Source organism: Malaclemys terrapin, chromosome 13, assembly GCF_027887155.1.
Source record: "Malaclemys terrapin pileata isolate rMalTer1 chromosome 13, rMalTer1.hap1, whole genome shotgun sequence".
NCBI classification, from domain to species: Eukaryota; Metazoa; Chordata; order Testudines; family Emydidae; genus Malaclemys; species Malaclemys terrapin.
This window is the reverse complement of record NC_071517.1, coordinates 13,483,639-13,508,034: the sequence shown is the minus strand read 5'-3', so window position 1 is coordinate 13,508,034 and position 24,396 is coordinate 13,483,639. Positions and strand designations below refer to the sequence as shown.

At 55.2% G+C, this 24,396-nt stretch overlaps 1 protein-coding gene across 1 annotated transcript; it reads left to right on the top strand.

Annotated features, from left to right (window-relative positions):
* Positions 1-409: 409 nt before the first annotated feature.
* Positions 410-24,298, top strand: XYLT2 (xylosyltransferase 2). Its single transcript, XM_054047589.1, has 11 exons — positions 410-597; positions 11,587-12,058; positions 12,751-12,926; positions 15,190-15,392; positions 16,090-16,170; positions 16,536-16,752; positions 18,182-18,358; positions 19,101-19,363; positions 19,459-19,654; positions 20,146-20,479; positions 21,666-24,298. Exons 1-11 carry the CDS (start codon positions 463-465, stop codon positions 21,986-21,988), a joined length of 2,577 nt encoding a protein of 858 aa, XP_053903564.1. The 5' UTR covers positions 410-462; the 3' UTR covers positions 21,989-24,298.
* The last annotated feature ends 98 nt before the right edge of the window (positions 24,299-24,396 follow it).

The window sequence follows — 24,396 nt, the reverse complement described above, 5'->3', positions numbered from 1 at the left end:
GGCAGCGCCGAAGCCCAGCAAGGGGCAGGCGGGGTGACGGCCGGGCTGCAGGGCTCTGGGGGTTGTTTCCCCCTGTGACTGAACCATGGCACCGCCACGTGGCTGCCGCCCCCCCGGGGGAGTGTTACTCCAGGGCTCCAGCTAGGCTGCGGGGGCCCTCCCGGGGCGGGCCGGGAGAGTCCCGCGGGGCTAGCCCCTGACTCGCCCTGTCTCCTAGGCCAGCGAGTGACTCCGCTGCTGCTCCTCCCCCCCGGCAGTGCCTGACCGCGGGCAGGACTCGCCAGCCCCTTTGAGGCCTTGGGACTTGGGGGCGGAATCCCACGCATCCCCCCCCGCATCCCTTTCCCCAAGTCCCCCAGCGTGCTCGCGCCCGCCGCCGCGCTGCGTGCTCGCGCCCGCCGTCTGCAGGGCGGGCTGGCTCGCGGGCTGGCTCGCTCCCGTCCCCCGCCGCTCGGAGGGAAGATGGTGGCGAGCGCCCGGGTGCAGAAGCTGGCCCGCCGCTACAAGCTGGCGATCGCCACCGCGCTGGCCATCCTGCTCATCCAGGGCCTGGTGGTGTGGAGCTTCAGCAGCCTGGAGGAGGACGACCACGGCGAGGTAACGGGGGGGCTCGGCTCGGGCAGGGGAAGGGGGCGAAGCCTGGAGGAGCGGGGATCGGGGCAGATATGGGGTGGGGGGTGTATTCGGGGCTGGGGGGCGGGTGTTGCTGTGCATCAGGGCCAGGGGGTGGGGGGTGACCGTGCATTGGGCACAGGGGTGGCTGATGTGGGGGAGATGGTGCATTGGGACCTACGTTATCTGCTGGGGGAAGAGAGTCCGCTAGGGTCTGGGTGGGTGAGTGGGGGGCTGCAGTTCATTAGGATCTAGGGCTGTCTGGCATGAGGTGATTGTATCAGGCTGCGGGAGGTTGGGTGTTACAGTGCCGATGGTCTAGGTGGGTTAGCCGTTCCAGTGCATTAGAATATGGGGGTGTCTGAGCTGGAAATGGCTAGTACCCCCCGTATCCTAATACTTTGTAGCCCAGTGCATCTGGGTCTGGGAGCTCTGATGAGGGGGGGGTGACCATGCATTAGGATCTGGGGTGACTAATATGGAAACTTGCTTTAGTGCATTAGGTCTGGGGGGGGGGTAGATGGGGTGCTGCTGTTGTGTATTAGGATCTGATGGTGTGATATGGGGGGAGGGGTTGTCTAGTGAATTAGGATACGTGGGTGGGGACCTGGCTTGGGGTGGGTAGTACTGGGAGTCGGGCGTGTGTGTGTGGGGGGGTGTTAGGGTGCAATAGGATCTGGGGGACATTACAGTAAGTTAAGACTCAGGTCTGATCCAGAGAAATATTACCATATATTATGATATAGAGGATCAGATGTAGTGCGACTGTCAGAACTCAGAGTTCTGATGTAAGACCAGGGTTGTTAATATACCATTAGTTGGAATCTTACATTTTCCAAGCAATGGGGACGTTCACCATGAATCTTGTTCTGAGAGGCTCATCTGGGGAGGAATATTAGTATGCATCATGATGGCATCATAATACCTTGCAGTTATATGTTGCCTTTCATCTGAGACGTTCAAAGTGCTTTATGAAGCCAAGTAAGCTTCCTCCTCCCCTTTTTACATATGGGGACACTGAGGCAAGGACAGGTGAAGTGGTTTGCCCAAGGTCACGTGCTGAGCTGGCGGGGAATAGAAGCCAGTTCTCTGGACCAGATTGTCTCATCCTTCACATGAAGGTTTTGACCTCTGGGTCACTCATTCAGATGGGTCTATTTATTACAAGCGTATGGAGTGTATCTCTGCCTGTTATATCTGGTCAAACGCAGATCAGGCCAGTTGTGACTAAATCCCATTTCTGTCAGACACCTGTGATTGAGTTGATGGTCTCACAGACAGTGTAGTTTCTCACAGACAAGTGTCTGCCTGACAACTGAGCCCCTCAAGGTCCGTCTCATTTGAGAGGCCTAGAACTGTATGGGTCACCAGCCTCTTCCCCCTTTAGATCTAAGGCTGAAGCATATCTGGGTCAACGTGAGAAAGTGCTTGTACTTGTACTTGCTGTCTGTTGTGTTCCTATTTTACAGCTGATTAGAAGTTGTCTGTCCATCCAACACCTTTTACAAATACTAAATTCACTGTGGGGAGGACCCATCTGCTGTGATTTAGTGGTAAAATCTGGGATGGGGGAGATTTGAGGGAGAACAGGCTGAAGAACTGTATAGTTGCCCCAAGGATGAAGGGTGTGAGCTGGGGAACATGGATGTATACTGCTGTTGTATTACAGCAAACAGCATTCCGGGGTTAGCAGAAATTAAAAAGTTGAGTTATCTGGGGGGGCACTAGGATTCCACCTTTTCTTTAGGGAATGGATTTTGTGCCTTTTCTGGTGCTTTGTGGAGGGGACGTATTCCGGGATTCCACAGTTTTTCATGGGACTAGCAAAGACGTGGTCAGCTGTCCTTGGGCACTGGGCAGAGATGCAGAAATAGTTGCCGGATCTGGAATGGTACATGGGAGATGCATGGAGCAAAGTGTTTTTGGACGGTAGGCAGGGCTTACAATTGTCACACTCCCAGCAGTCTAACTTCCAGCCATGTGTGCCCTGTTGTGAGTGATGCCGGTTGATTTGATGGGTGAGTGGACAGGAAGTGAGACCCCTTCATGTGCTGCACCTACCATGCATTATTGTCTCCATGTGCCAGAAAACCAAGTGGCTTCTGGAGCCTTATGGCCCAGAAAGATTTAATTGAAGCTATGGAATAAATGTTAGTGAAAGAAGAATCTCCCATGATACTAAGACACTGGGAGCCTTGCGAGGCGGGGCGGTGGAGAGATTGGCACAGAATTGGGAGCCAGGAATTCCTGAGCTGCAGATTTGGCTCTGCCCCTTTCTCTCTCCTCAACTAGCTGATGTTTGTAAAGCACTCTGAGAACTCCCTAGTGTTAATACAGCAAGTGTCTGTCTATCCTGTGCCTTCCTCCAGAAAGAACTGTTTAGTCTCCATTCCTTCCAGAAGCCGGATTCCTGGACATTCTTTCCAAAATTCAGACTGGGAAATTGGCAGGTTTTGCTGATGCTCCAGGTCATCTTGTCTGGAAATGTGAGGTGTGGTTGGCTCATTGGTCTGGTGTTATGGACATTAGGGGACAGGTGATCTAGTTCAGAGGAAGCAGAAGCCATCCTGAACCTTTGCTCAAAACCTGAAGCAGGTTCCAGGGAAGTTCAGTTCACTTTTCTTACAAAATAGCTTTTTGTTTTCACACACCTCTGCACTTCCTGACCGTGGCTGGCGCTGGAGGAGCCAGGATACCAGGGTATTTCTGGCAAAGCTGGAAGCAACAGAAATCTTCCAGGAGATCCCGTGCTCCTCAGATTACCAGCCAATTTTGCAGACCTGAAGGGCTTGAAGAGTATGGGTCCTTCTAGTTGTTTAATCAATTAGAACCTGTTCATTCTCCCAGTCACTAATGCATGTTCTGTCCCAGTTTTGCTGGCCCTACCCACATCTGCCAGTTGTAGTTTGCTTTGGAGACTCGAAGGCAGACACTAGTCCTTAAAATGCCATGGAGCATCTGGAGCTTTTAGTCACTCAAGTCAGCCTTGTCCTTTCCCTCAGGGGTCATTGCATTCAGCTGGGACTTCTGCAGAAGGCGGCAAGGACTGTTCTGCTGCTGTTTATTGCAGCCGCAAGTCTCGGACTGTTTGCAGCCTAAGCCCGAATGTGAACCAATGTCTCCCAAAATGAGTCCGAGTTTACCCACTGTGCCATCTAGCTGCTCTCAAAGCAGTTGCTTATAGCTGTGGTGGTTCTGGCAGGAAGCTTCCCTTGATGTCTGTTTCCTCTCTCCTTTCTTCCCAGCGCTTTTTGTTCTGTTTTTCAGAGAAGGTGTCACACAGATAACAAGGAGACTCTAAATACAGAACATGGGGGAGGCCTCAGCCAGAGACTCAATACGCAAACAAGATCGCTGGCTTTCCAGTACGGCCGTCTTTACGGCTCGCTGACGGGTGCAGGTGTGGGTGGCTGTGTAGGGAAAAGGGAAGGTGAGCAGCCCGGCCAAGGCATTCCCATAAAGCGTTTGCCCAGGGAGAGAAATAGCCCTAACCTCAAAGTCACTTGCCCAAATGAGCCAAGGCCGTGGCTGTCCGCTAGCTTCTGCTGGGGAGAACAAGAGGGCGGCCGCTCTTGTTGCTGATCCCAGGGATGCACTGTCAGCCAAGAGCTACAGCATAATCACTCCGTGTTCAGTTCCTGTCTACGTCCAAAGCAACTGATAAAGCACAGCCCCCTAGTATGAAGGCCCCACGTCACCCAGGGAGCCAGCAGCCCCCTTCCCAGGGCTTTATTCCCACTCTGGCTAGATGACAGCTGCATTTACTGTCTCGCTCACCTTTTCCAATCAGACCCAGAGTAAGGTTTTGTCATTGTTGCCCACCCTGAAATTGCAGCGCTCATGGAAGGTGCTGGGTTGACAGCTGTGGGCACTGAGGGGCTCTATGCACAGAGCAGGTACTGTACAGCACTGAAAGCAGCAGTGACAGCCTCCTCCAGGCCCCCTTGCCTGCATTTCTCAACCCGGGGTAGGAACAACTGTACATTGAAAAGATAGCACATGCAGTCCTTGGCTTCTATGCAGGGCCTAGCCACAAGGGATTGCAGAGATGACTGTCGTGATGTGGGTATCTGTCTGCTAGGAACTAGGCCAAGACCAACTCCTTTCACATGGGCCACTGAACAGCCTGGGCTACTTACAAACAAGAGGTTTAGAGATGAAAAGCCCTGTACTCTGTTCCCATTCCCTGGAAAGCTCCACTGAGTATCTAACCCACTCAAGTATGTATCCTTCTATGGGCATCACGCAGTTCTCTGGATTATTATATTTACTTGGGATTCCTCCAAATTGCAGTGCAGAGGCAGCTGAAGTATCACTCTTAAAGTCACAGTCTGCCCTTGGACGCACATACACATTTCCCGTACAGTTAATGGGACTGTGTGCATACAGGTCGACGGCAGCGTGGCCCCTTTAGGAGAGTTCAGGCTTGAATGTGTGGAAGGCTTGGGTAAGCCACAGACTATCCTTGTAAATGCGGAGGAGGAAATGTGATTTGGGAAAGGTCCATTATGTCTGATTCATTTATTTAATCTTCCCTCTTGGCTTGATAATCCTCAATCCAAACGGATCTAGGCTCTGACTAAACAAGGTGTTTGTCTCACACCCAGCACGGTGAGATCAGGAAAAAACTCCCTCTAAAATGTCCTTCTCTGTCAGTGCACCTACAACAATCGCACCGATCTTCTCCAAAGAACTTGCTTTTAAAGAGACACAGCTGAGCCCGTTTTAGGCATAAGATTTAGGGGTTCAGAGCTGCATACATTAATGGGAATTGGATTTTCAGATGCCCTTGATAGCTTTGAAAAATGTCAGTGTAGGATTTTAGTTCTGTAGTGAAAAAAAACTCTCCCTCCTGCCTTTGTGTTTAATTCTTTCCCCGTAGTGGCTGCAACCCAAATGCAACAACATCACAGGAGGCTTAGAAAGCAAAATGGACCCGTCCTGTTTTCGTTGCCCAAACTGAAGGGAACGCACCAAATAAAATAAAAACAAACAGTTGGCATCAGTGGTGAAAAGTAAATTAAATTTGAAAGCAGACGTTGCTTTAAACCATAGTGATGTTCGTAATCCAGGGGAGGAGATGTGTTTACAAATGGTTTTCCAAGCTGACCATTTTCCTCTCAGTCTCAGAATGCAAAAAACCTTTTCTAGGAATATTTCTGCGTCAGCAGCTGTCATCCGTTCTCATGACATATTTGTGAATGACCTGAAGAAATGCGGAGCAGAATTGAATTGCTCCCCTGCTCTGACCATATGCAAATTGTTCAGCTTCCAGAACCCCCAAGCTGTGGAATAGATGAGGAACGTGGGTCTTGTGCAGGTTCTGGAATCTGGGGCGTTATCAGAGCAGGTGTGCCCAGCTAGTAAATGTCTTCTGTGATGGATCTCCAATCCTCATCCAATATTAGCTTGGCTCCGGGGGGGGGGAACGTATTTCAAAGCAGGCAGGTTCAGAAGCAGGAGGGCAGAAGTCAGTTGTGCTACTGATATAAGGACTTCTGAAGAGCTGTAATGATCTTGTTATATTCCAGTAGTGTCTAGAGGCCTCAACTGAGATCAGGGCCCCGTTGTGCCAGGTGCTGTACGTACACACACAGTAAGAGACAATCCCAGCCCCAAAGATCTTATAATGCAAATAGGCTAGACAGACACAGGGGAACAGAGTGATTATCCCTTTTCCTGTTCCCCCAGGAACAGAGGATGATCAGAAGAGAATGGGACAAGGAAAAATCAATCCTTTGAAGTACCTAGTTGAAACAAGATATTTATTTCCTTAGTCATTTCGCCACTGCAGTATCTTTTTGTCGCTCTGGAGGAGGGGAGGGGAGTCCCTTGTGGGCAGTTTCCATGCCGCTCTGGATTTTGTAGGTGTTATGTAGATACCTTGGCAAGGGATGTGCTAGAACCATGCCTGAGAGACTGTCCCTTTGTCAGCCTTTCGTCATGCTGGTCTGGCGTGTCATGATGTACTACAGCACCAAGCGCTCGCGGGTGTGTTGATGAGAAGACAGTCTAGATCCAGAAGATGGGGGAGATCATAGGGAAATGACCTCCTGGCAGGGTACAGGAATTGTGTGCCTGGTGGAGATGGGGGGAGGGGGTCCATAGACAAGGAGCTCATTCTGGGAACTGTGCAAAAGTTCTGCAGAAGTTTTAAATACAGTTGAGTGACATGACTGGAGTAATCTCCTTTTCACTTCCTGGCTGGCGTGGAAGGATCGTTTCAGTATGGTGTGGTATTTAGGGACTGTTGGGTTCATTAACTGGCCCCTCAAGGAAGGAGAGGGGCATTTCTTCTTATTCCTGCTATTGGGAAGGAGAGCGGGACACACACTGTCAGCCGTGGGCCTGGGAGGGATGAATCCGACTGTAACTACGTGGTGGCATTTCATGAGCTCTGTGCTGACAGCACAGGTGGAGGAGAGGAAGAAATAGGCTCAGGCCTTGGCTACACTTAAGAATTCACAGCGCTGCCGTGAAGCACGAGTGTAGTCACGCGGTCAGCACTGCGAGAGCTCCACCTCTCTGAGGGGAATATCTTGCAGTGCTGCGAGCGAGCGTGCAGCGCTGACTACACTGGCGTGTTACAGCGCTGTACTCGCTGCGCTCGGGGGGGGGGTGTTTTCACACCCCTGAGCGCAGCAAGTTGCAGCGCTGTACAGCACCAGTGTAGCCAAGGCCTCAGCAACATCTCCCCTCCCGGCTGTGTCACTGGAGCTCCGGTGTGCATGGTATGAAAAACAGCTCCGTCCTGAAGGACATAATCAGTCGGAAGGTGATACTCAGGGCCCGGGTGTGGGAGAGTGAAGGGAGTGTGCCTGGGAACAGAGATGTTTCCACAGATGCTGCTGGGAGTTCAGATCTCAGAGTAAACAGAATGACTTTGCTCCTGATGCCTTGAAGGGGAAAAGGAAAATTCGAGCCAGTCTGGGCAAGAAGTTCTGAAACCTGCCTTGCACACATTCCTCTGCCTTACCCTCATCCCAGCCGGTTCCAGGTGCGTCTCCTTCCCTGCTTGCTGGGTGCCAACGCTTTCTCTGGCCTCTGCGAAGCAATCCTGCCTGAGCGCCAGCTCTAGAATGGGGACCACATTTGCTCTTCACTTGTCAGTCACCTCCCGGACTCTCCGCTCCTGTGACTCTTGTGCAGAGAAAACAGGTTTTTAACTCTCCGAACAGATGGTCCTGCGTGGTGACTAATGAACTGTTATCTCTGCCCGTTCTGGGCTCTCCACCATGCATGCTTGGAGTGGGAGATGGGGAAGTTTTAAACCTTGTCGCGCTCATCTTGCTGAAAGAGCACTGCTGACAGATGCATGTTAGAACTGACCAGTTGGTCAGCGCCTCTGATCTTTCACTAGCCGTGTGATCCCTGCCTGGCTGGGGAGCAGTCTCGCTCACAGAGCTGGTTAGTGAAACAAAGTGGTTTGTTGATACAAGTGAGACCGTGGGGCTTTACTTCTGCTGACATAGGAACTGACGTTTGCACAGCCAGGTCTTGGAAGCTGCTTGGGTTTCCAAGTCCCCATCTTTGTGCCCCCTGATCTGCCTTGGGCTGGCCCTTCCTAGCGGACTATGCAGAGTAAGGAAGCTGTTGAAGGACACTGCTTGCATGAAGTAATTTGTTCGATCTCTAACCCTGGTGATGAACCAATGCATTGGCTTGGCAATGCTCTTCCTGCATATCCGTGTGCAACACGCCCTATGACTGTAGCTGCCCCACTGCATTCTGGGTTTCCTGAAGCACCTGTCCTGTAGCACCTAGTTCTGTGGGTGGGAGATGCAGCATTGGGGTAATTTTCAAATACAAAGCAGGGCCTTGTGGGGTCACACCGGGACCGGCGGAACTGGGGTAGCTGCAGCACTTCAGGCTGCCTGTCCATGCCCTTATCGGCCAGGCCTGAGCGCATGACCTTACTCCGAGTTGTAATCAATACTTGTCAAATGCTGAGGCAGCTGCTGTTGTGGGTGGAGCTGAAGCATTGTCCAGGCACTGCAGATTCAGCGTGTTCCAGCCAAAAGGCTTCAGCAAAGCTCACTGGCCTACGGGAGCCCAGGAAAGTGTGTCCAGTTGTGACTCCCCTGTCACAGCAGAGCTCGATGGTGGAGCCTTAGGAGGTCACTGCTTCACTTGCTCTCTCTCCCGCCGTGACACCGGCAGTGCATCATGTCCCTGGCACAGGAAGTGTTGCTAACAGACGCGTTTCCCCGTCCGCATCCTGCACCGACATCCCTTTACCTTGCCCCACGCCTGGCCCCCAGCCTTCAAATGCTGTACGGCCTCTTGAGACCTGACGGCTCCTGCAGGATCCTGCTGCTTTAGCATTTACCTGGGAATGGCCCTGAAGATCAGCCCAGTGGGCTGTCTACTCTGGTGGCCTGTCTCTGGCAGTGGCTAATCCTGTAAAGCAGAGAGGCTGCAGTGGTTCTGGCTTCCCAGCCCTGACGCCTCATCCCCTGGTCTTCCCATCAAACTTCACTGCCTCCAGGAGCGAGACCCTCCTCTCCCCGAGGCTAAATCGTGTCTGCTAATCAGCCAGCGTGGCAGAAATAACTCTGCGTAATTAACATCGCCCTTCACTCATCCGCTTGGCTCCTTGGGAGAGTTTGCTCTGGGGATTTTCAAAGCAGCTGGAGATCCCAGCTTACAACCGAGGAACTGAGGTTAAAGCACATGGGTTCTAATCCAGCATGGACACGCTGTGTGACCTTAGACACAGAGATCAAGTAATTGGCCCTCTAGCCCACTGGTAAAATAACCCTTTGACAGGGCTTTGTACCTGGACATCTCCAAGGCCACGCTGCACATTAGTATTATCCACATGGAGACTCGGACTTTAAGGTCAGAAGGGACCATCATGATCATCTAGTGTGACCTGCACATCACAAGCCACAGAACCTCACCCACCCACTTCTGTAATAGACCCCTAACCTCTTGCGAAGTTACTAAAGTCCCCAAATCATAATTTAAAGACTTCAAGTTACAGAGAATCCACCATTTACTCCAGTTCAAACCAGCAAGTGACCATGCCCCATGCTGCAGAGAATGGCAGAGACCCTGAGAGATTTCCGCCCTGGGGGAAGATTTCCATGGCGATCAGTTAAACTCTGAGCATGTAGGCGAAAGCCACCATTCGGACACCTGGGAAAGAATTCTCTATAGTAGCTCAGAGCCCTCCCCATCCAGTGTCCCATCTCCGGCTGCTGGAGCTAGCAGTCACAGATGGGCCATGTGCCATTGTAAACAGTCTTGTGATATCATCCCCTCCATAAACGTATCCATCTCAGTCTTGAAACAAGGTCGGCTTTTTGCCCTTCTACTCCGCTGGGCAGGCTGTTCCAGAACTTCTCTTCTGATGGTTAGAAACCTTCATCTAATTTCATGTAAGAGATGAGGAAACTGAGGCACAGTAAGTGTTGACTTGTCTGAGGCTCCCCTGGAAGTCATGGCAGTGTTAGTGAGGAACAAAATCCATGCCTGCTGGCTCTGAGCTCTGCACGCCAGCTCTGAGACCACAATGTATTTATAGTGTGTCCACCACAGCAGTTCCTGAATGCCTGCCTTCCCTAGTCCCGTCTGCCTTCTGACGGGATTGTGGGGGATGGTTAATGTCTGTACAGCACACGGAAAATGCAATTGCTATTTATATGCAAAGCTGTGGTGGTGGTAGTGCTCAGAGGGGAAGGGTGGGCTTGTGGTTTTGCACTCGACTGGGACCTGAGATCTGGGTTGTGTTCCCGATTCTGCCACACGCTCCCTGTGTGATTTGGCCGAGCCTCCATTCCCTGCCTGTGCAGTGGGGAGGATAATACTTTCTTTGGCTAGCTGGATTGTAAGCTCTTGAGGGCCGGGACCATCTCTTGCTGGGGCCAGGTCTACACGACACACTTACTTCGGTATAACTGCATTGCTCGGGGGTGTGAAAAATCCACACCCCTGAGCGACGTAGTTATACCGACCTTAACCGCCCATGTCAGCAGGAGAGCTTCTCCCGACGACACAGCTGTGGTGGAGTTACTAAGCTGACAGGAGAGCAATCTCTCGTCAGCTTAGAGCGTCTCCACCAGAAGTGCTGCAGCGGTGCCAATGCACATTTGTGGTGTGGGCCTGCCCTGAGAGTGTGTGCAGCACCTTGCACGATGGGGTCCTCTAGGGGGTATGTCTACACAGCACTGTAAACCAGCTCTATGGGACCCGCCCCTGTTACGCTGGTGCTTCCAACCCCACGCTTGAGCATCCACACGGTGTTGTACACCTGGGCTTCCAGTTGTGGGACCCCGGGCCTTACAGCCTTGCTAAAGCGTCCACGCAGCACTACACAGACGTTCTGACTCGGGCGTGCAGTTGGAGCTGCGTCCATGCTGCAAAATGACAGGGCTTGGACCCAGGTCTCAGTGCCACTCCCCTGGGTGAGTCCTAGGACCAGATCCTGAGGACTTGCTGATCTGAGTCAAACTGATTTGTATGTGGACAGTAGGGGGATTCAGGTTCAAATGTGAATCTGAGTAGACTCAGTGTAGACATACCCTCGTGTTCCCTCATAATTATAACAACGAGAGCAGGAGATTGGGTGTTGGGGCCCTGGAGTTCTGTTCCCTGCTCTGCACTGACTTGCTTTGTGACCTCAGGCCAGTCGCTTATCCTTTTTGGACTTGGCTGTACTAGACCTTTATCTCAAGGTCAAGATTGTCTCTCTCTCTCTCTCCCCCCCCCTTCCCCCCCCCAACAACACAAACTTCCCTCAGCTGTGTGGGGCTGATGGCAGAAGTCAGTGTAGCAGTGCCTCAGTTTCCCTGTGTGTTAGTCCCCCCTTGCAGGGGGGTGAGATAAGCATGTATCTGCAGCATATGCTGGGGTGGAAGGTTCTGTAGCTGGATGAGCTGCTGCTAACAATAAGGAAGCTGTTGCAAGAGATGTGGTGATACCCAAGTTAACATTTTCCCTCTGTTTTGTGTCCGATCAAACTTGGAATAGGGACGGCAAAAAAAGGCCAGGCTGCCCGAAAACAGTGAAGGCTCCAAAGATTCGGACAGCTCAGCTGGTCGCCGGGGGAGCGCGAGCCGGAAGCATGGGCGGTGGAAGGGCCGCCCGGAAAGCCCTGGAGTGCTGGTGGCCAAGGTAGTGAGAGCTGTTACCGCAAAACACAAACCTGGGCGAAGGCTCCCCGCAGCCCGGGACGACTCGAGCAGGAGGAACCGGACAGAGCTGCGTGGGGATGCCCAGCTGGCCGTCTTCCAGCACGGCGACACAGGCAGCGTGGAGGGGGCTCCCCAGCCCACCGAGAACAGCTTCACCCCCAAGTGTGAGATCACGGGCAAAGACGCCCTCTCGGCGCTCGCGAGAGCCAGCACCAAGCAGTGCCAGCAGGAGATCGCCAACGTGGTGTGTCTGCACCAGGCAGGGAATCTGATGCCCCGCTCTGTGCCCCGGCACTGCCAGCTGTCAGGTGAGTCTCTTCAAGATTGGGGGCTCTGCTGATGCTCAATGGCAAAGGTAATCCCTTGGCATCGGAAAGATGCCCTGTTAGTGGGCTGCAGCCTGTCGTCCAACCCTAATCTGGGGTGGGGCAAATGTCCTGCCCCATTACCCTGTCTCCGCACCCCCTGACTGGGACTAATACCTGCACAGGTAATCCAATCAAAGCCACGCCAGCCTAGTCGCCTAAGAATCTCCCTCCTAAACGAGGCTACTTTGTCTGGGTGGGTTCACTCCCTACAAAGGAAAATCACAAATGCAGCCCACCGTGTTTCTGCCTTGTACCCCTCCACCCCCCTGTTAATGGAGAAGATTGTCCCGTGGAGATTACACATCCCAGCAGGCTGTGTTGTACTTACTCAGCATCCTGGCCACATTGGATGTTAGCACTGAGAGTGCTTGCAGCCCAGTGGAGATGGGGGTGATTGCAGTCTGCTCTCCTGGCAGATCAGGTGTGTCCCTGGGGCCCGTGGCAAGGTGAACGTGCAGCCCTAGGTTGGGAAGACGCTAACAGCGGGGCTGGGCAGTACGGGGACTGTGTATTCTGCTGTAAGAGAACAGCTGGCAGAGGGGTCTTGAGCGATGGCTGCTTCCCTCCCCGAGCGAGCGGGTGAGCTGAGCCCAGCTGTTGGCTCAGTGAGCATCTGCTCTCTGTCCCCCCAGGGAAAGTCAGCCCCGTGATCCAGTGGGACGAGAGCAAGACGCACCAGGCCTCCGTGAGCAAGCCGGTGCGGATTGCGTACATGCTGGTTGTTCATGGGAGGGCCATCCGCCAGCTGAAACGGCTCATCAAGGCTGTGTACCACCAGCAGCACTTCTTCTACATCCACGTCGACAAGGTAGGAGGTGGGGGGGGGGGGAGGAGAGGTGGTTCGCAGAAGGTCACACTGCAGTGTGGGGTGGAGGCGCTCGGGTGTAGTAGCTGTGCAGGTGGTGGAGGATGTGCCAGAGGTTGGTAGGAGGCAATTGTAACGACACCCCTGCTTGGATTGTCTGCAGGGACTGAACCTTGGGCTCTGAAAGCATCCGCCTCTACTGCTGGAGTTAAGGATCAGGCCCACTAGCTAGGGGGCAGAACAGACTTGGCTAAGCCTCTGTATATAGTCTAGCCAATAGACAAAGAGCCCCATTGAATTAGCAGGGGTCACACAAGGCGCCCCCAGGAGCACTCGTGCTGCGGAGGCATCCGTGGGTGAGCGGGCACCACGGCAGGGGTGAGTGAGGGTAGCACATGGGTGGCCGGGCAAAGAACCATAGCTGTAGGGGAACATTGGGGCAGGAGGAGGTGGGGAGGACGGGGCCCTGGGGTGGGCACAGAAGGCATTTGTGCTGAGTGGGGACGGGAGGAAGGAAGGGGCCCGAGAGCCTTGTCTGCAGGGCACGGTGCCCTGGACCTTACAGGAGAGGGAGGCCTGGCCACGTTCTCTTGCTCCTGATCACTTGTAAAGCAGACTCTCGTGGGCAGATCCATGGCAGGCCCCTGGCTGGCTGGAGGAACCAGCTCAGCAAAACAGCAGCGTAAGAACAACCCGTGACGCGAATGAAGATCGGAATGAAGTGTGTCACCTGGGACGGGGGCTCTCAGACTCCTAGCACAGAGCAGGTCTGAACAGAGAGAGTGCCACGCAGGCCCCGCCTCCGCTCCTAACACCCCATGGGACTACGATAGCTCCCCTGGGAAATGAATTCATGGGAAATGTTCCTTGATCTGTCCTATCCCGTCTGCCCCGGACACTGGAATCTATTCCTCTCCCCCCATTTGCACTGGGGGCTGGATCCATTCCTCCCCCTGTGTTTCCCCCCCCCCATCTGTGCCAGGGGGCTGGATCCATTTCTCCCCCATCCCCCTGTGTTTTCCCCCCATCTGCCCTGGGGTGCTGGGATCCATTTCCCTGTCCCTCCTACCTGCCTTGGGAAGGCAGTGATCTGTTCCCTGCCTCTCTCACAGCTGACCCTCCATGCTCTGCTCCCCTCCCACAGATCTGGCTACCTGTCCTCACCAAACTCCCCTATCAGCTTGGAGGTTTCTGCTCCTACAGGGAACATTCCACCCCGCCCTCCCCAGTGAGCCTGCGACAGGCTCCCCTCCCCATATCTCTCTGCTCTCCTGCAGAGATGGGACCAGGCCTGGGGCTGGAGCAAAGCTGAACTGCCCCATCCCCCAGTCCCACGCTGCTCATGGAGCTCCATGGAGAAGGAGCTGACTGAGGGACTCTCCCCCACCCCATCCGGGAAAGGAAATGAGCATTTTCTCCCTCTGGTTCCTCTCCCCAGCCCTGGCAAAGTCCAATCAACATGCAAAACACTGGGCCAGAGGTGAAACACCTCCCCCACCCTCCCATCCCTCATAAACCACAAATGAGCCGAGCGGCTCAGCTCTTAGCACTGAGATGGGAGGCAAGAACTCCTGGGGCTGCAGGGGGGGTTATTGCTGCCCCCCCGCCCAGAGAGCATGGAGGGGCTGACTTGCCCATTGTTCCCATCCTTTCTGGGCGACCCCAGCGGGCTGTCAGACCTGTCCTAGCCTCCCAGTCAGTTGTCTGTGCCCTAAGTCCAAGCTCCACCACGAGACTTCTCCAAGCCCTGGTCCTGCTTCTGATTGTGGGGCTGAGGTTTGGAGCTGCCGATTAGACCGTGCCCAGGGGAGTAGGAGGCAGGGCTCAGTGGCCCAGCAGGGTCCAGCACAGAGACTCGTCATGAAGGCAGGCTGGGGGGCCCATGGTACCAGCCAGAAGAGACTGAAGTACCAAGCAGACAAAATTGGTCTAATGGTTAGAGCAGGAGTCAGGATTCCTGAGTTCTATTCCTGCCTCTGCTGCTGGTTTGCTGTGAGACCTCGGGCAAGTCACTTAGCCTCGGTGTGCCTCGGTTTCCCCATCTGTACAATGGCAATACCCGTTTTGGTGAGGCGCTCGGATTCTCAGACGCTCTGAGCAGCTCTGGGGGAAGTCAGCGGGAGCTTTAGGCGCTCAGCACCTCCGCGAATCAGGCCCCGCATCGCTAAGCGGTACAGTGCAGTGTCCCAGCGTTACTGGTTTCCCGTTGCTGGGTGCCAGTGCTCTAGAAAGCCCAGTTCCTGAGCTGCAACCTCTGCCCTTGCAGCGCTCCAACTACCTGCACCGCGAGGCCCTGGAGCTGGCCCAGCACTACCCCAACATCCGGGTCACGCCCTGGCGCATGGTCACCATCTGGGGCGGCGCCAGCTTGCTGAAGATGTACCTGCGCAGCATGAAGGACCTGCTGGAGATCACGGACTGGCCCTGGGACTATTTCATCAACCTGAGCGCCACTGACTACCCGACCAGGTCATCAGGGGGAAGGGAGGGTTCCTGGGCTCGGGGGGAGAGAGCCAGGAGGGAAGGAGCCGCTTGCGGACGTAGCACCATGGAGCAGGAGCTGGGATCTCAGCACCCTCTCTGGTCTTTCCCCCCCCCCCCCCCCGGAAGACACTGGAGATCCCCACTGCATGGGGGTGAAGGGGGAAAGGAGGAGAGAGCTAAGGGGCAACGAGGGGTGGAAATGGAACCCACGTGCCCGAGAAGGGGATTGGGGAGCCCTGTCTGCACGGACCCCGCCAGCTGATGAATGAGAAGCCGTGTGGGGTGTCGGAGGGGGGCAGCGTGCGACGGGGGAATGGGGCAGTTCAGCTTTGCTCCAGCCCCAGGCCTGGTCCCATCTCTGCAGGAGAGCAGAGGGTCCGGCTGGGAGGGCGATACCTTTGCTGGGAGTCTGGAGTGTGAATCAGTTTATCCTGCTCTGTCCCTCGCCCTGTGAGTGAAACACCCCCACCCCACCCCTGCTCGCTCTCATTAGGCGCCAGGCAGTGGAGCAGGCAGATTTGCACCTCACCAGCCCTGCGATAAGGTTTTGCATCTGTGCCCGTCAGCCAGCTTTGTGGCTATGCAAATTACAGCCTCACCGTGTAAGCCTTTAGCCCTGGCAGCTACGGCTCCCGCTCCAGCGCTGCTAACGCACTCTTGTTCGTATCCCTGCTCCCTACAGAACCAATGAGGAACTGGTGATGTTCCTGACCAAATACCGAGATAAGAACTTCCTGAAGTCTCACGGCCGAGATAACGCCAGGTAACCCGGGTGTGGGGGCAGAGTGGCGCTTGGCACCGGGGTCGGGATAGAGATCAGCAGGGGGGTGAACTCTGAGAAGAAGCGGGCACTAGGGCAATTATACCAAGCAGCCGAAAGAACAAGTCCTGCCTCCATACGTCCCTGTAACAGCGACACAAACAATGTGCCGGGTCAGCCACCGTGTCAATCCGCGTTGGCTGTAATGGAGCTCCCCTGAGTCAGGCCAGCCGAGGATCTGCCCTTGACCTTGTCACCGCACACTGGGAAGTGCCCCCGCTCCTGTTAGCGAGGTGACCTCTCCGCAGTCGGGAATGTGTGTTCCTCTAGAGACCACACGCTGTTGACCCCGCCCCGTCCCTACGCAGGTTCATTAAGAAGCAGGGCCTGGACCGCCTCTTCCACGAGTGCGACTCCCACATGTGGCGGCTGGGCGAGCGGCAGATCCCGGAGGGCATCGTGGTGGACGGCGGCTCAGACTGGTTCGCGCTGACGCGGAGCTTTGTGGAGTACGTGGTCTACACGGAGGACCAGCTGGTGTCCCAGCTGCAGCAGTTCTACACCTACACGCTTCTGCCAGCCGAGGTGGGTGGGCGGGGAGGTTCCCTGGGGCGGGGGGCTCAGAGCTGGCTTCACAGGAGTCTCTCCCGTTTTGAATCATGTTCCTCCTCTTGGGGACCTTATCCTGCCTTGGGGCCTGATCCTGTTCTCATTGACGTCGAAGCTCCCAGCGGCTTTGATGGCAGCAGGATAAAGCCCTTTAATTGCTTCCCATTAACATCCTGCCATTGGAAGATCATTCGAGTGTGGACAAAACTCTGTCTGTTTGTGTCTGTAAGAGGGGCGTGGAGCAGGGGGTGTGGTGAGCACGGGGGGTGGAAGTTGAAGAGACCCAGCCAAGTACAGCTGGAAATCTCCTGCATTCCCCCGTCGCTAAGCTGCCCCCCCCGGTGCGCTGGGCCCTGGCAGACGTGACATAGGTCCCCAGCCCTCTGGCTCTTACTGGCGGCAGGCAGGGCAGACTCCACAGCCGACCCATCTCGGTTACCTGTGTTAGGTGCCTCCAGCCCCTGCTCAGCGGCTCTCCTGGCGCTGAGGAGCTCAGTGCCTTTTCGCACAGAAGCTTGAATGTGGAGCCGCCCCGGCCAGACCAGAGACCGTGTAGCTGCCTTTGGGAGGTTTCACGTTTCTCTCTCCTAACGTCATCTCAGAAGCAACAAGCTACCCCCAGAGCCGCAGCTGCTTTGTGTTTTGGTTTTCCTGCCTGCCTGCACCACGCGCAGAGCCTGGGCCCCAGCTCTGCCTTTCCCTGTTCCACAAGCTCCAGGACTAAATTCTTGAGGTTTCAGGAATTCAGCTCCGCTGGTTCTTCTGGAGCGTCGCTGGCTCCGCAGGGCGAGTGGGAGCCAAGGCTTGTGTGCGTCAGTGAAGCACCATACTGGGTCCGATTCCCCAGGTCCCGCACCTGTGCAGCCGTCAAGACCTGTGCAAAGAGCATGTGAAGTGCTGCCCTTCTGCCTTGGTAGCACTTCCCTCCCCTTTGCACGGCTACCCGTGGCTGCACGGCATGTGGGGCAGGGGAGAGTCGGACCCACAGCAAGCAGATGTGCTGAATAAGAAAGTGCCTTTGTTTTTTCCAGTCCCTTTTTTAAACTCTAGCCACCTTGCGTGATACGAGACCCCCGGATACGAGCCGCTGGAGGGGCGTGATGGTCTGGTTCCGGGGAGCGTGCTGGGAATGTATGTAGAGTGAGTGTGGAACCGCCCGCCCCCCGGATCCGTTATGGGAGGGAGCCAGCTAGGAATCCCAGGGGTTTGCAGACAGGAAATATTAGGGGCTTTTAAACCCGCAAAGCTCTGTGTAAACAGCGGATGCCTGAAGTCTCCTCCTGCTGGGAGGAGGCACAATGGGGTGGGCTGGAGGTGCATGTCGGGGGGAAACTAGCAGTGATCTCCATCATCCGGGCTTGCTGCATCTCTGGTGGTTTTTGCCCTTTTCTCTGTCTGTGCACAGTCCTTTTTCCACACCATCCTGGAGAACAGCCACGCCTGCGAGACTCTCGTCGACAACAACCTCCGGGTGACAAACTGGAACCGCAAGCTGGGCTGTAAGTGCCAATATAAACACATAGTCGACTGGTGTGGGTGCTCCCCAAATGACTTCAAACCCCAGGACTTCCTGCGGCTACAGGTGAAAATGACACTGTCCCTCCCGTCTGCTTCTCTCCTTTCTCTCCCCAACACACCCTCTTTCTTTAGTCCTACAAGCAGTTCCCTTCCCAGTCCCAGATCTCCTTCCCTTTCCTCCCCTCTGCTCTCCAACAGATCTCATGCTCAGACAGCAGCTCATCTTTCCTTCCCCCCCAGGCTTTGGTTGAGCAAAAAAAAACCTCTTTTAAAACCTTAATTGCTCTTAGGAGAAATTGTATTCAGTGTGGTGCTGATCTGTCTCCTTTGCAAACGTGAGGCTGACCAAGGCAAGTCAGAGATCTTCTGAGGCCATGCACACAGTCGTCCCAAATGCAGTTAATCTCTGCTAATTGGCTCTGTGCTATTGAAGGTCCTGATCCGGCCATCTGAGCCATGCACGCAGAATTGTGCCCCCAGGCAGAGCCCCATTAGGGCTCCGAGGGGAGTTCACCTGTGGACTCCTAAGTGATGGAAATGAGGCCTGTCAGTGACAGGCTTCTCCGGGAGATACCCTCAAGTTGCAATATTTCTGGAAAACAAACTGATCTGCCTTATGAGCAGCATTTTCACTGATGACAATTCTTCCCACTGTAATCAATCTAATTCATGATTGAGGCCGTTGGCCCTTTGCCTTTCTCTTGGCTTGCGCAGTAGAAATAGACTGGCTGCGTTTGCTGCTCTAGTCAATTTCTCTGCCGCTCTAGTCATTGCCAATGGTGTCGGGAACGCCTGTCTCTTTTCAGCAACTCTCCAGACCCACGTTCTTTGCCAGGAAGTTTGAGTCGACGGTGAACCAGGAAGTTCTGGAGATCTTGGATTCTCACCTCTACGGTAACTACCCGCCCAACACGCCAGCCCTCAAGGCCTATTGGGAGAACGTCTATGACCGTGTGGATGGGCTGAGCGGGCTCAGTGATCTCATCCTGACTGTGTACACATCCTTCTCCAGGCTAGGGCTGCAGAAAGTGACCTCATCCCAGATGCAGAAGGCAGAGAAATTCTGCAGGTAGGAGACCCTGAGATCCCGGGTCTGGGTTCTGAGCAGTAGGGCCGCCTCAGCACTGTGGGACTGTGAGCATGCCAATGGTCTCTTCTCTGTAGATTTGAGCCCCATGGCTTCCCATCCAGTGTGCATCTGTATTTCTACGACGACCGTTTCCAGGGTTACTTGGTGATGCAGGAGGTGCAGAACTCTGGGACGGGGCAGGTGGAGTCTCTGGAGATGTGGATGATGCCGCGAGGGGCCCTGAAGCTGGCAGGTCACGGAGGACAAACTAACCGACTACAGAACCTGGAGGTAGGACAGTTATGCGCTCCCCTCTCTGTCTATGGCCACAGCTTCTCTAAGGCAGGCAGGGAGCGTGGATGGGACAGCACGGTGCAGGGGTAGGTGTGGGTTTCCTGTTGGGGGCTCTACCAGAGCAGAAGGGAGGGCGCAGGAGAATGGGACGTGGCACCTGAAACCCATTGGCAGTGCTGTCCCATGGTCATGCTCTCCAGCAAGGGAAATGCCCTGGGGTGGGGTGGCTGAGGCAAAACACCCTATTTAATAAGCTGCAACTGCTAGGAGTTTGGCTTCTTTCTCTGAATATTCGAGCTCCTTCCAGCATCTGGCCCAGCCCAGGCTGGCGGGGGAGAGACTGTGTTGCCTTCTCCTGCTAGGCCGATGGAACATGTCCTCTGGAGTGTGATGTAAGAACAGAGGTGGCTGGTGCCTCCTCACGCATTGGCTGACTGTGGCCTGGTGCCGCCCCATCCTGACTTCACTCTCAATTTCTCCCCTTGCAGGTGGGCACGGAGTGGGATCCCAAGGAGAGGATCTTCCGGAATTTCGGGGGCCTGATTGGGCCTTTCGACGAGCCAGTGGCCATGCAGAGATGGTCCCGGGGGCCTAACCTCACCGCCACCGTGGTTTGGATCGACCCCACCTACGTCATCGCCACGTCCTACGACATCACCGTGGACGCGGAAGCGGAGTTCACGCAGTACAAGCCCCCTCTCAACCGGCCCCTGCGCCCCGGGGTCTGGACCGTCCGCCTCCTCCAGTTCTGGGAGCCCCTCGGAGAGAACCAGTTCCTGGTGGTGCCACAGACCTTCAACCACAACCAACCTGTTGGGAAAGGTAAGGGGAGTGGCTGCCTCCTGCTGGACTCCACCTACGCCTAGTCAGTCCAACCTAGCCCAGATTTCCTCAGGCTGCTCCGCCTTCAGCAGGGAGGGAGACTCAGTCTCCGTGGCCTGTGGGACCCTTGGACTCTGCTGAGACTAGCAACAAAATAGGATCAGTTGTACCAAGTGGCTTTTCCTTGACCACTGAAAACCACCAAACCTGTTCCACACAGGCCACCAAGCAGCCATTGGTGGGCTGATCTTAGGGCTTGGTCTACACGGCGAGTCACTGCACGGCAAGCCACGGTGTGAATCTTCAGCACGCCAGCTCGCCACACACGAACGTCCCATGTGGACGCTGCTACAGTGCAGTGAAAGCCCCGGAGGGCGGGTCAGGGTGCTACAGGGTACTCCGGACCTGTCACTGCACTGCCCACCTGGGATGTTACTGCGCGGCAAACTGGCATGGTGTAGAGTCACACCCTGGCTTGCCGCGCAGTAACTCGCTGTATAGACATGATCTGAGCCCATGACCTTCTGACAGAGCCTTCGCCACCTGTCACTGGGGAAATCTCGAGCCATACTCTCGGCTGCTGCAAATGGGAGAGACCTCCCTGACGTCAGTAGAGCTGCATCCATTTAGGCCAGGTTTGGCCCTGAGAATCCACGTTGGCATGAGCTAGCTTTAGATGTGCAGCTAGGGCTGCCCTGGAAATTGTCCATCCCAACCGAAAATGTCGTTTTTGTGAAATGTTCTTACCTGGGAAACTTTTGGTTTACGTGGGGGGCAAACCTCCCCCTGCTTCCCCCGTCCTGACCAGCTCTCCACACAACCACGGCCCAGCCAGTTGTTGAGGAAATGTCCAGCTGCAAATGAGGGCCAGAGAACTCTGCCATGTGACCTGTGGCTTCCTGTCACTGTTAATGTGGGGCATCAGCCCATGGAGACTACAGGTCCCAGCATGCCATGCTCCATCTTGTTCTGAGCATCCTGGCCTATCCTATCTCCCTATTCTTCCCCCACCCCCCATGATCTCTCCTTGTGTGTCCAGCGGGGGTGGTCTCTCCTCCAGTTGGGTGTGGCATGTTAAGGGATCGTCTGGTGAGCGCCTCTCCACCGTATTCAAGGGGCATGGTGGGAGGTTTGGGGACTGTGTCCGCCTGTCTCTCAATCACCTCTCCCTCTGTGTTTTGCCCAGATGACAGCAGCTGGTTACATGGGGGTCCCCCCCGCAATGAGTATATGGAACAAAGCTTCCAGGGACTGGGTGGGATTTTGAACCTGCCGCGCTCGGATGAGGTGGAGAAGGAGGCCCTGCGGAACGCGCAGCTGATGGGCAAGGCCCTGGAGGACTGGACGGACAGCAGCATCGGCAGCTTCTGGTCGGTGGCGGATCTCTGCGTGAGCAGCCCCTCCAGCTGCTCCTCCCTGGACACGTGCAGCAAAACCTCCTGGAGTTCGCTTTCCCCAGACCCCAAAGCAGAACTGGGGGCCATCAAACCTGACGGGCGACTGAGGTAGCAGGGGCAACCTGGGGCAGAGAAAACGGAACAAGGGAGCGTCCCCCACGGCGAACGTGAGGGGGGGAAGCGCACGTGCCCCCAGGGGGGATTCTCTTGTCTGTCATCCCGTGAAATGGCACCTTATTCACTCGGGGAAGAGAGAGAGGAACCTTCAGGCGGCGGAAAAACTTTCCTGTTTCATTTTGGGGGGAGGTGCTGGAACAGGAGTCCCACCCACCTCTCCCAGGAATGGGCACTGAGTGGCTGGAGAGAGCATGCGGAAGCGCCCGTCACCAGGGCACAAGGAGGGCGCTGGCAGATGGAGGAGCGGCGTATTTATTGAATCCGTGCAGGTGTGACTCAGGTGTTGGGGGGGGGAACCCGGCTGATCTGCCAGTTCTGGGTTACCCCGGCATACCCCCTGCCCTGCCCCTCCCCGTCCGTGGCTGACTCTCTGTGGGATCAGGACTCACGCTGCTGATCTTCCACGTTCCTGAGCGATTGCTGGCAGAGGACTCTGGGGACAAGGGTCTATGGGGAGCACCAGGGGCAGGGGCTGTCCTGCCCGTGTCCTTGGAGAAGCTGCTGCTGGCTTGATGCCTGCATCTCATCCCCCTCCACCCTATCCTCTTAGTTTGTATTTTTATAAATATATAGATAAATATATATGAAGCAAAGTGCAATAGAGACACAGGCCCTCGTTGGCCAGGGAATCTGTGACTCCTCTCCCCTTCGCTGTAATGTACTTTGTTCTCTTGGTGGCTCGGGGGTAGTGGTGGTGGTGGTGGGGGGGGGGGGGTTGAGTATTTCATTTCCTTGTGGTGGCTGCTGGGAATCAAACCTTGCTGTCCCTGGGTGAGGTTGATTCCCCTCCTGCTCGCCAGGGGGCGCTTCGTCAGGCGGGTTCTCTGTAGCAGCCGAGTGCCAAGGTTTCCTGGAGCGGGGCTGCCAACTGTGCCAAATGTTCACACCTGCTGGTGTTTCTCGTGGGATGGCTGGAGCTTGGGAAGGGGGAAGCGAAGCCCCCGGGCTCACCCAGGTCACTCCTCTAGTGACTGAAGTCTGAGAGGTCCCCATTGACTCCACTGTCTTAGAGGGAGGCCCAGCAGGGGCTGCTTGGGTGGATGAATTAACCCTCCCACCCCTATAAAGTGTCTGCCCTGCCCCAGACGGGTGTTCAGTGCTGTATCCAGTTAGCCCACTCACTGGGCTCAGTGTGAATTTCCCTCCCCTGGGTTGGCAGAAACCTCACAGCCTCTCCCCATACCTGCCGTGGCTTCCACCGCGAAGAGCCAAGGCTTAGGCCAGCTTTGCCCAACCCCCTCCCTCCCGTTCGAGCCTGACTAAAGCAGAGCGCTACTTCCCCCTCTTCCATGGAGTCTAGAGCCCAGTCTTCAGAAGCTGCCCAGACACTATGGGGATGGGGGCCTCATAAGCTACCTACGTGACAACATCCTCCAAGGCCTAGGGGGTGGGGCTCGTAGGATCCTCCCCCCCCCACAACGTTCACACCACTTTCAAGACCCCCTTTTGTTCGGTTCCTAACCCTGGGCTGATTTCAGCGGGTGGGTCCCAAACGCTGAGCCCCCGCTTGAATTCGCCCCGTTGAATGGTGGTGACGGGAGCTGGGGTAAGATGAATTCTCTGCCCTAGGGGTGAGCCTCTGTGTGCCATATTATACTGCAGAGGGAATGCACAGACTGACTCTTGAGTCAGGACTCCTGCAAAGGAGCTGGACGCTGTTCAGTGGGAATGAGCCCGTTTTTCGAAGTTCTGACCCAGATACGAACTTACCCAGCATTCAGGAATGTTCTGCTGGGGAGTGTCAATGTGACCCATTCTAGGGCAAGAGCTCACAGGCGGTTCTGGATCAGAGGGGCTGATCTGGGTTCATCTCTGGTTTTAACTTGATCATCTCCCCGTCTCTGGTTTAAGTAGGGGGAAGGTGCTGAAGGGAAATGTTGTAAGATAAGTTCCTTCTCTAGCCCAATGGGCCTCGCCAGACCCACAGCGGTTAGAGACCTCCATACCTCTCTGGCAGATGATCCCAGTGAGGACAGATGACACGTGTGCCTATGCCCCACCGCCTCCGTCCCCTCACTTTTAGCTGGGCACGTGAGGCAGTAGCACTAGGGCTGGGAAGGGACTTGGCCTGGAACGTGTTCTGTGTTCACAAGTAAACCTGGTGGTTGGAAATAAGTGGGAGAAACTATGCAGGGCTTGGCCCCTGTTCCAAAGAGGTAACGCCGAAAGCTTTGTGTCAGAAGCATTATGTAAAGTTGTCTTAAATATGCAACACCACCACAAATATAGCTGTATCTCTATGGCACTGTGCGTCAGTTCTTCCCGCGCAGCCTGGAAATGCCGCCGGGGTTCCTATGGAGATGCAGTCCAGAGCCAGATCAGCTGGCCCCATCCATCCTGCCT

Bases quoted from the DNA above. Each gene is read 5' to 3' on its own strand.
- XYLT2 (XM_054047589.1), top strand. From the start codon at position 463: ATGGTGGCGAGCGCCCGGGTGCAGAAGCTGGCCCGCCGCTACAAGCTG. The intron at 12,059-12,750 runs GTGAGTCTCTTC...CTGTCCCCCCAG, and splicing joins CCGGCACTGCCAGCTGTCAG to GGAAAGTCAGCCCCGTGATC. The intron at 19,364-19,458 runs GTAGGAGACCCT...TCTTCTCTGTAG, and splicing joins AAGGCAGAGAAATTCTGCAG to ATTTGAGCCCCATGGCTTCC.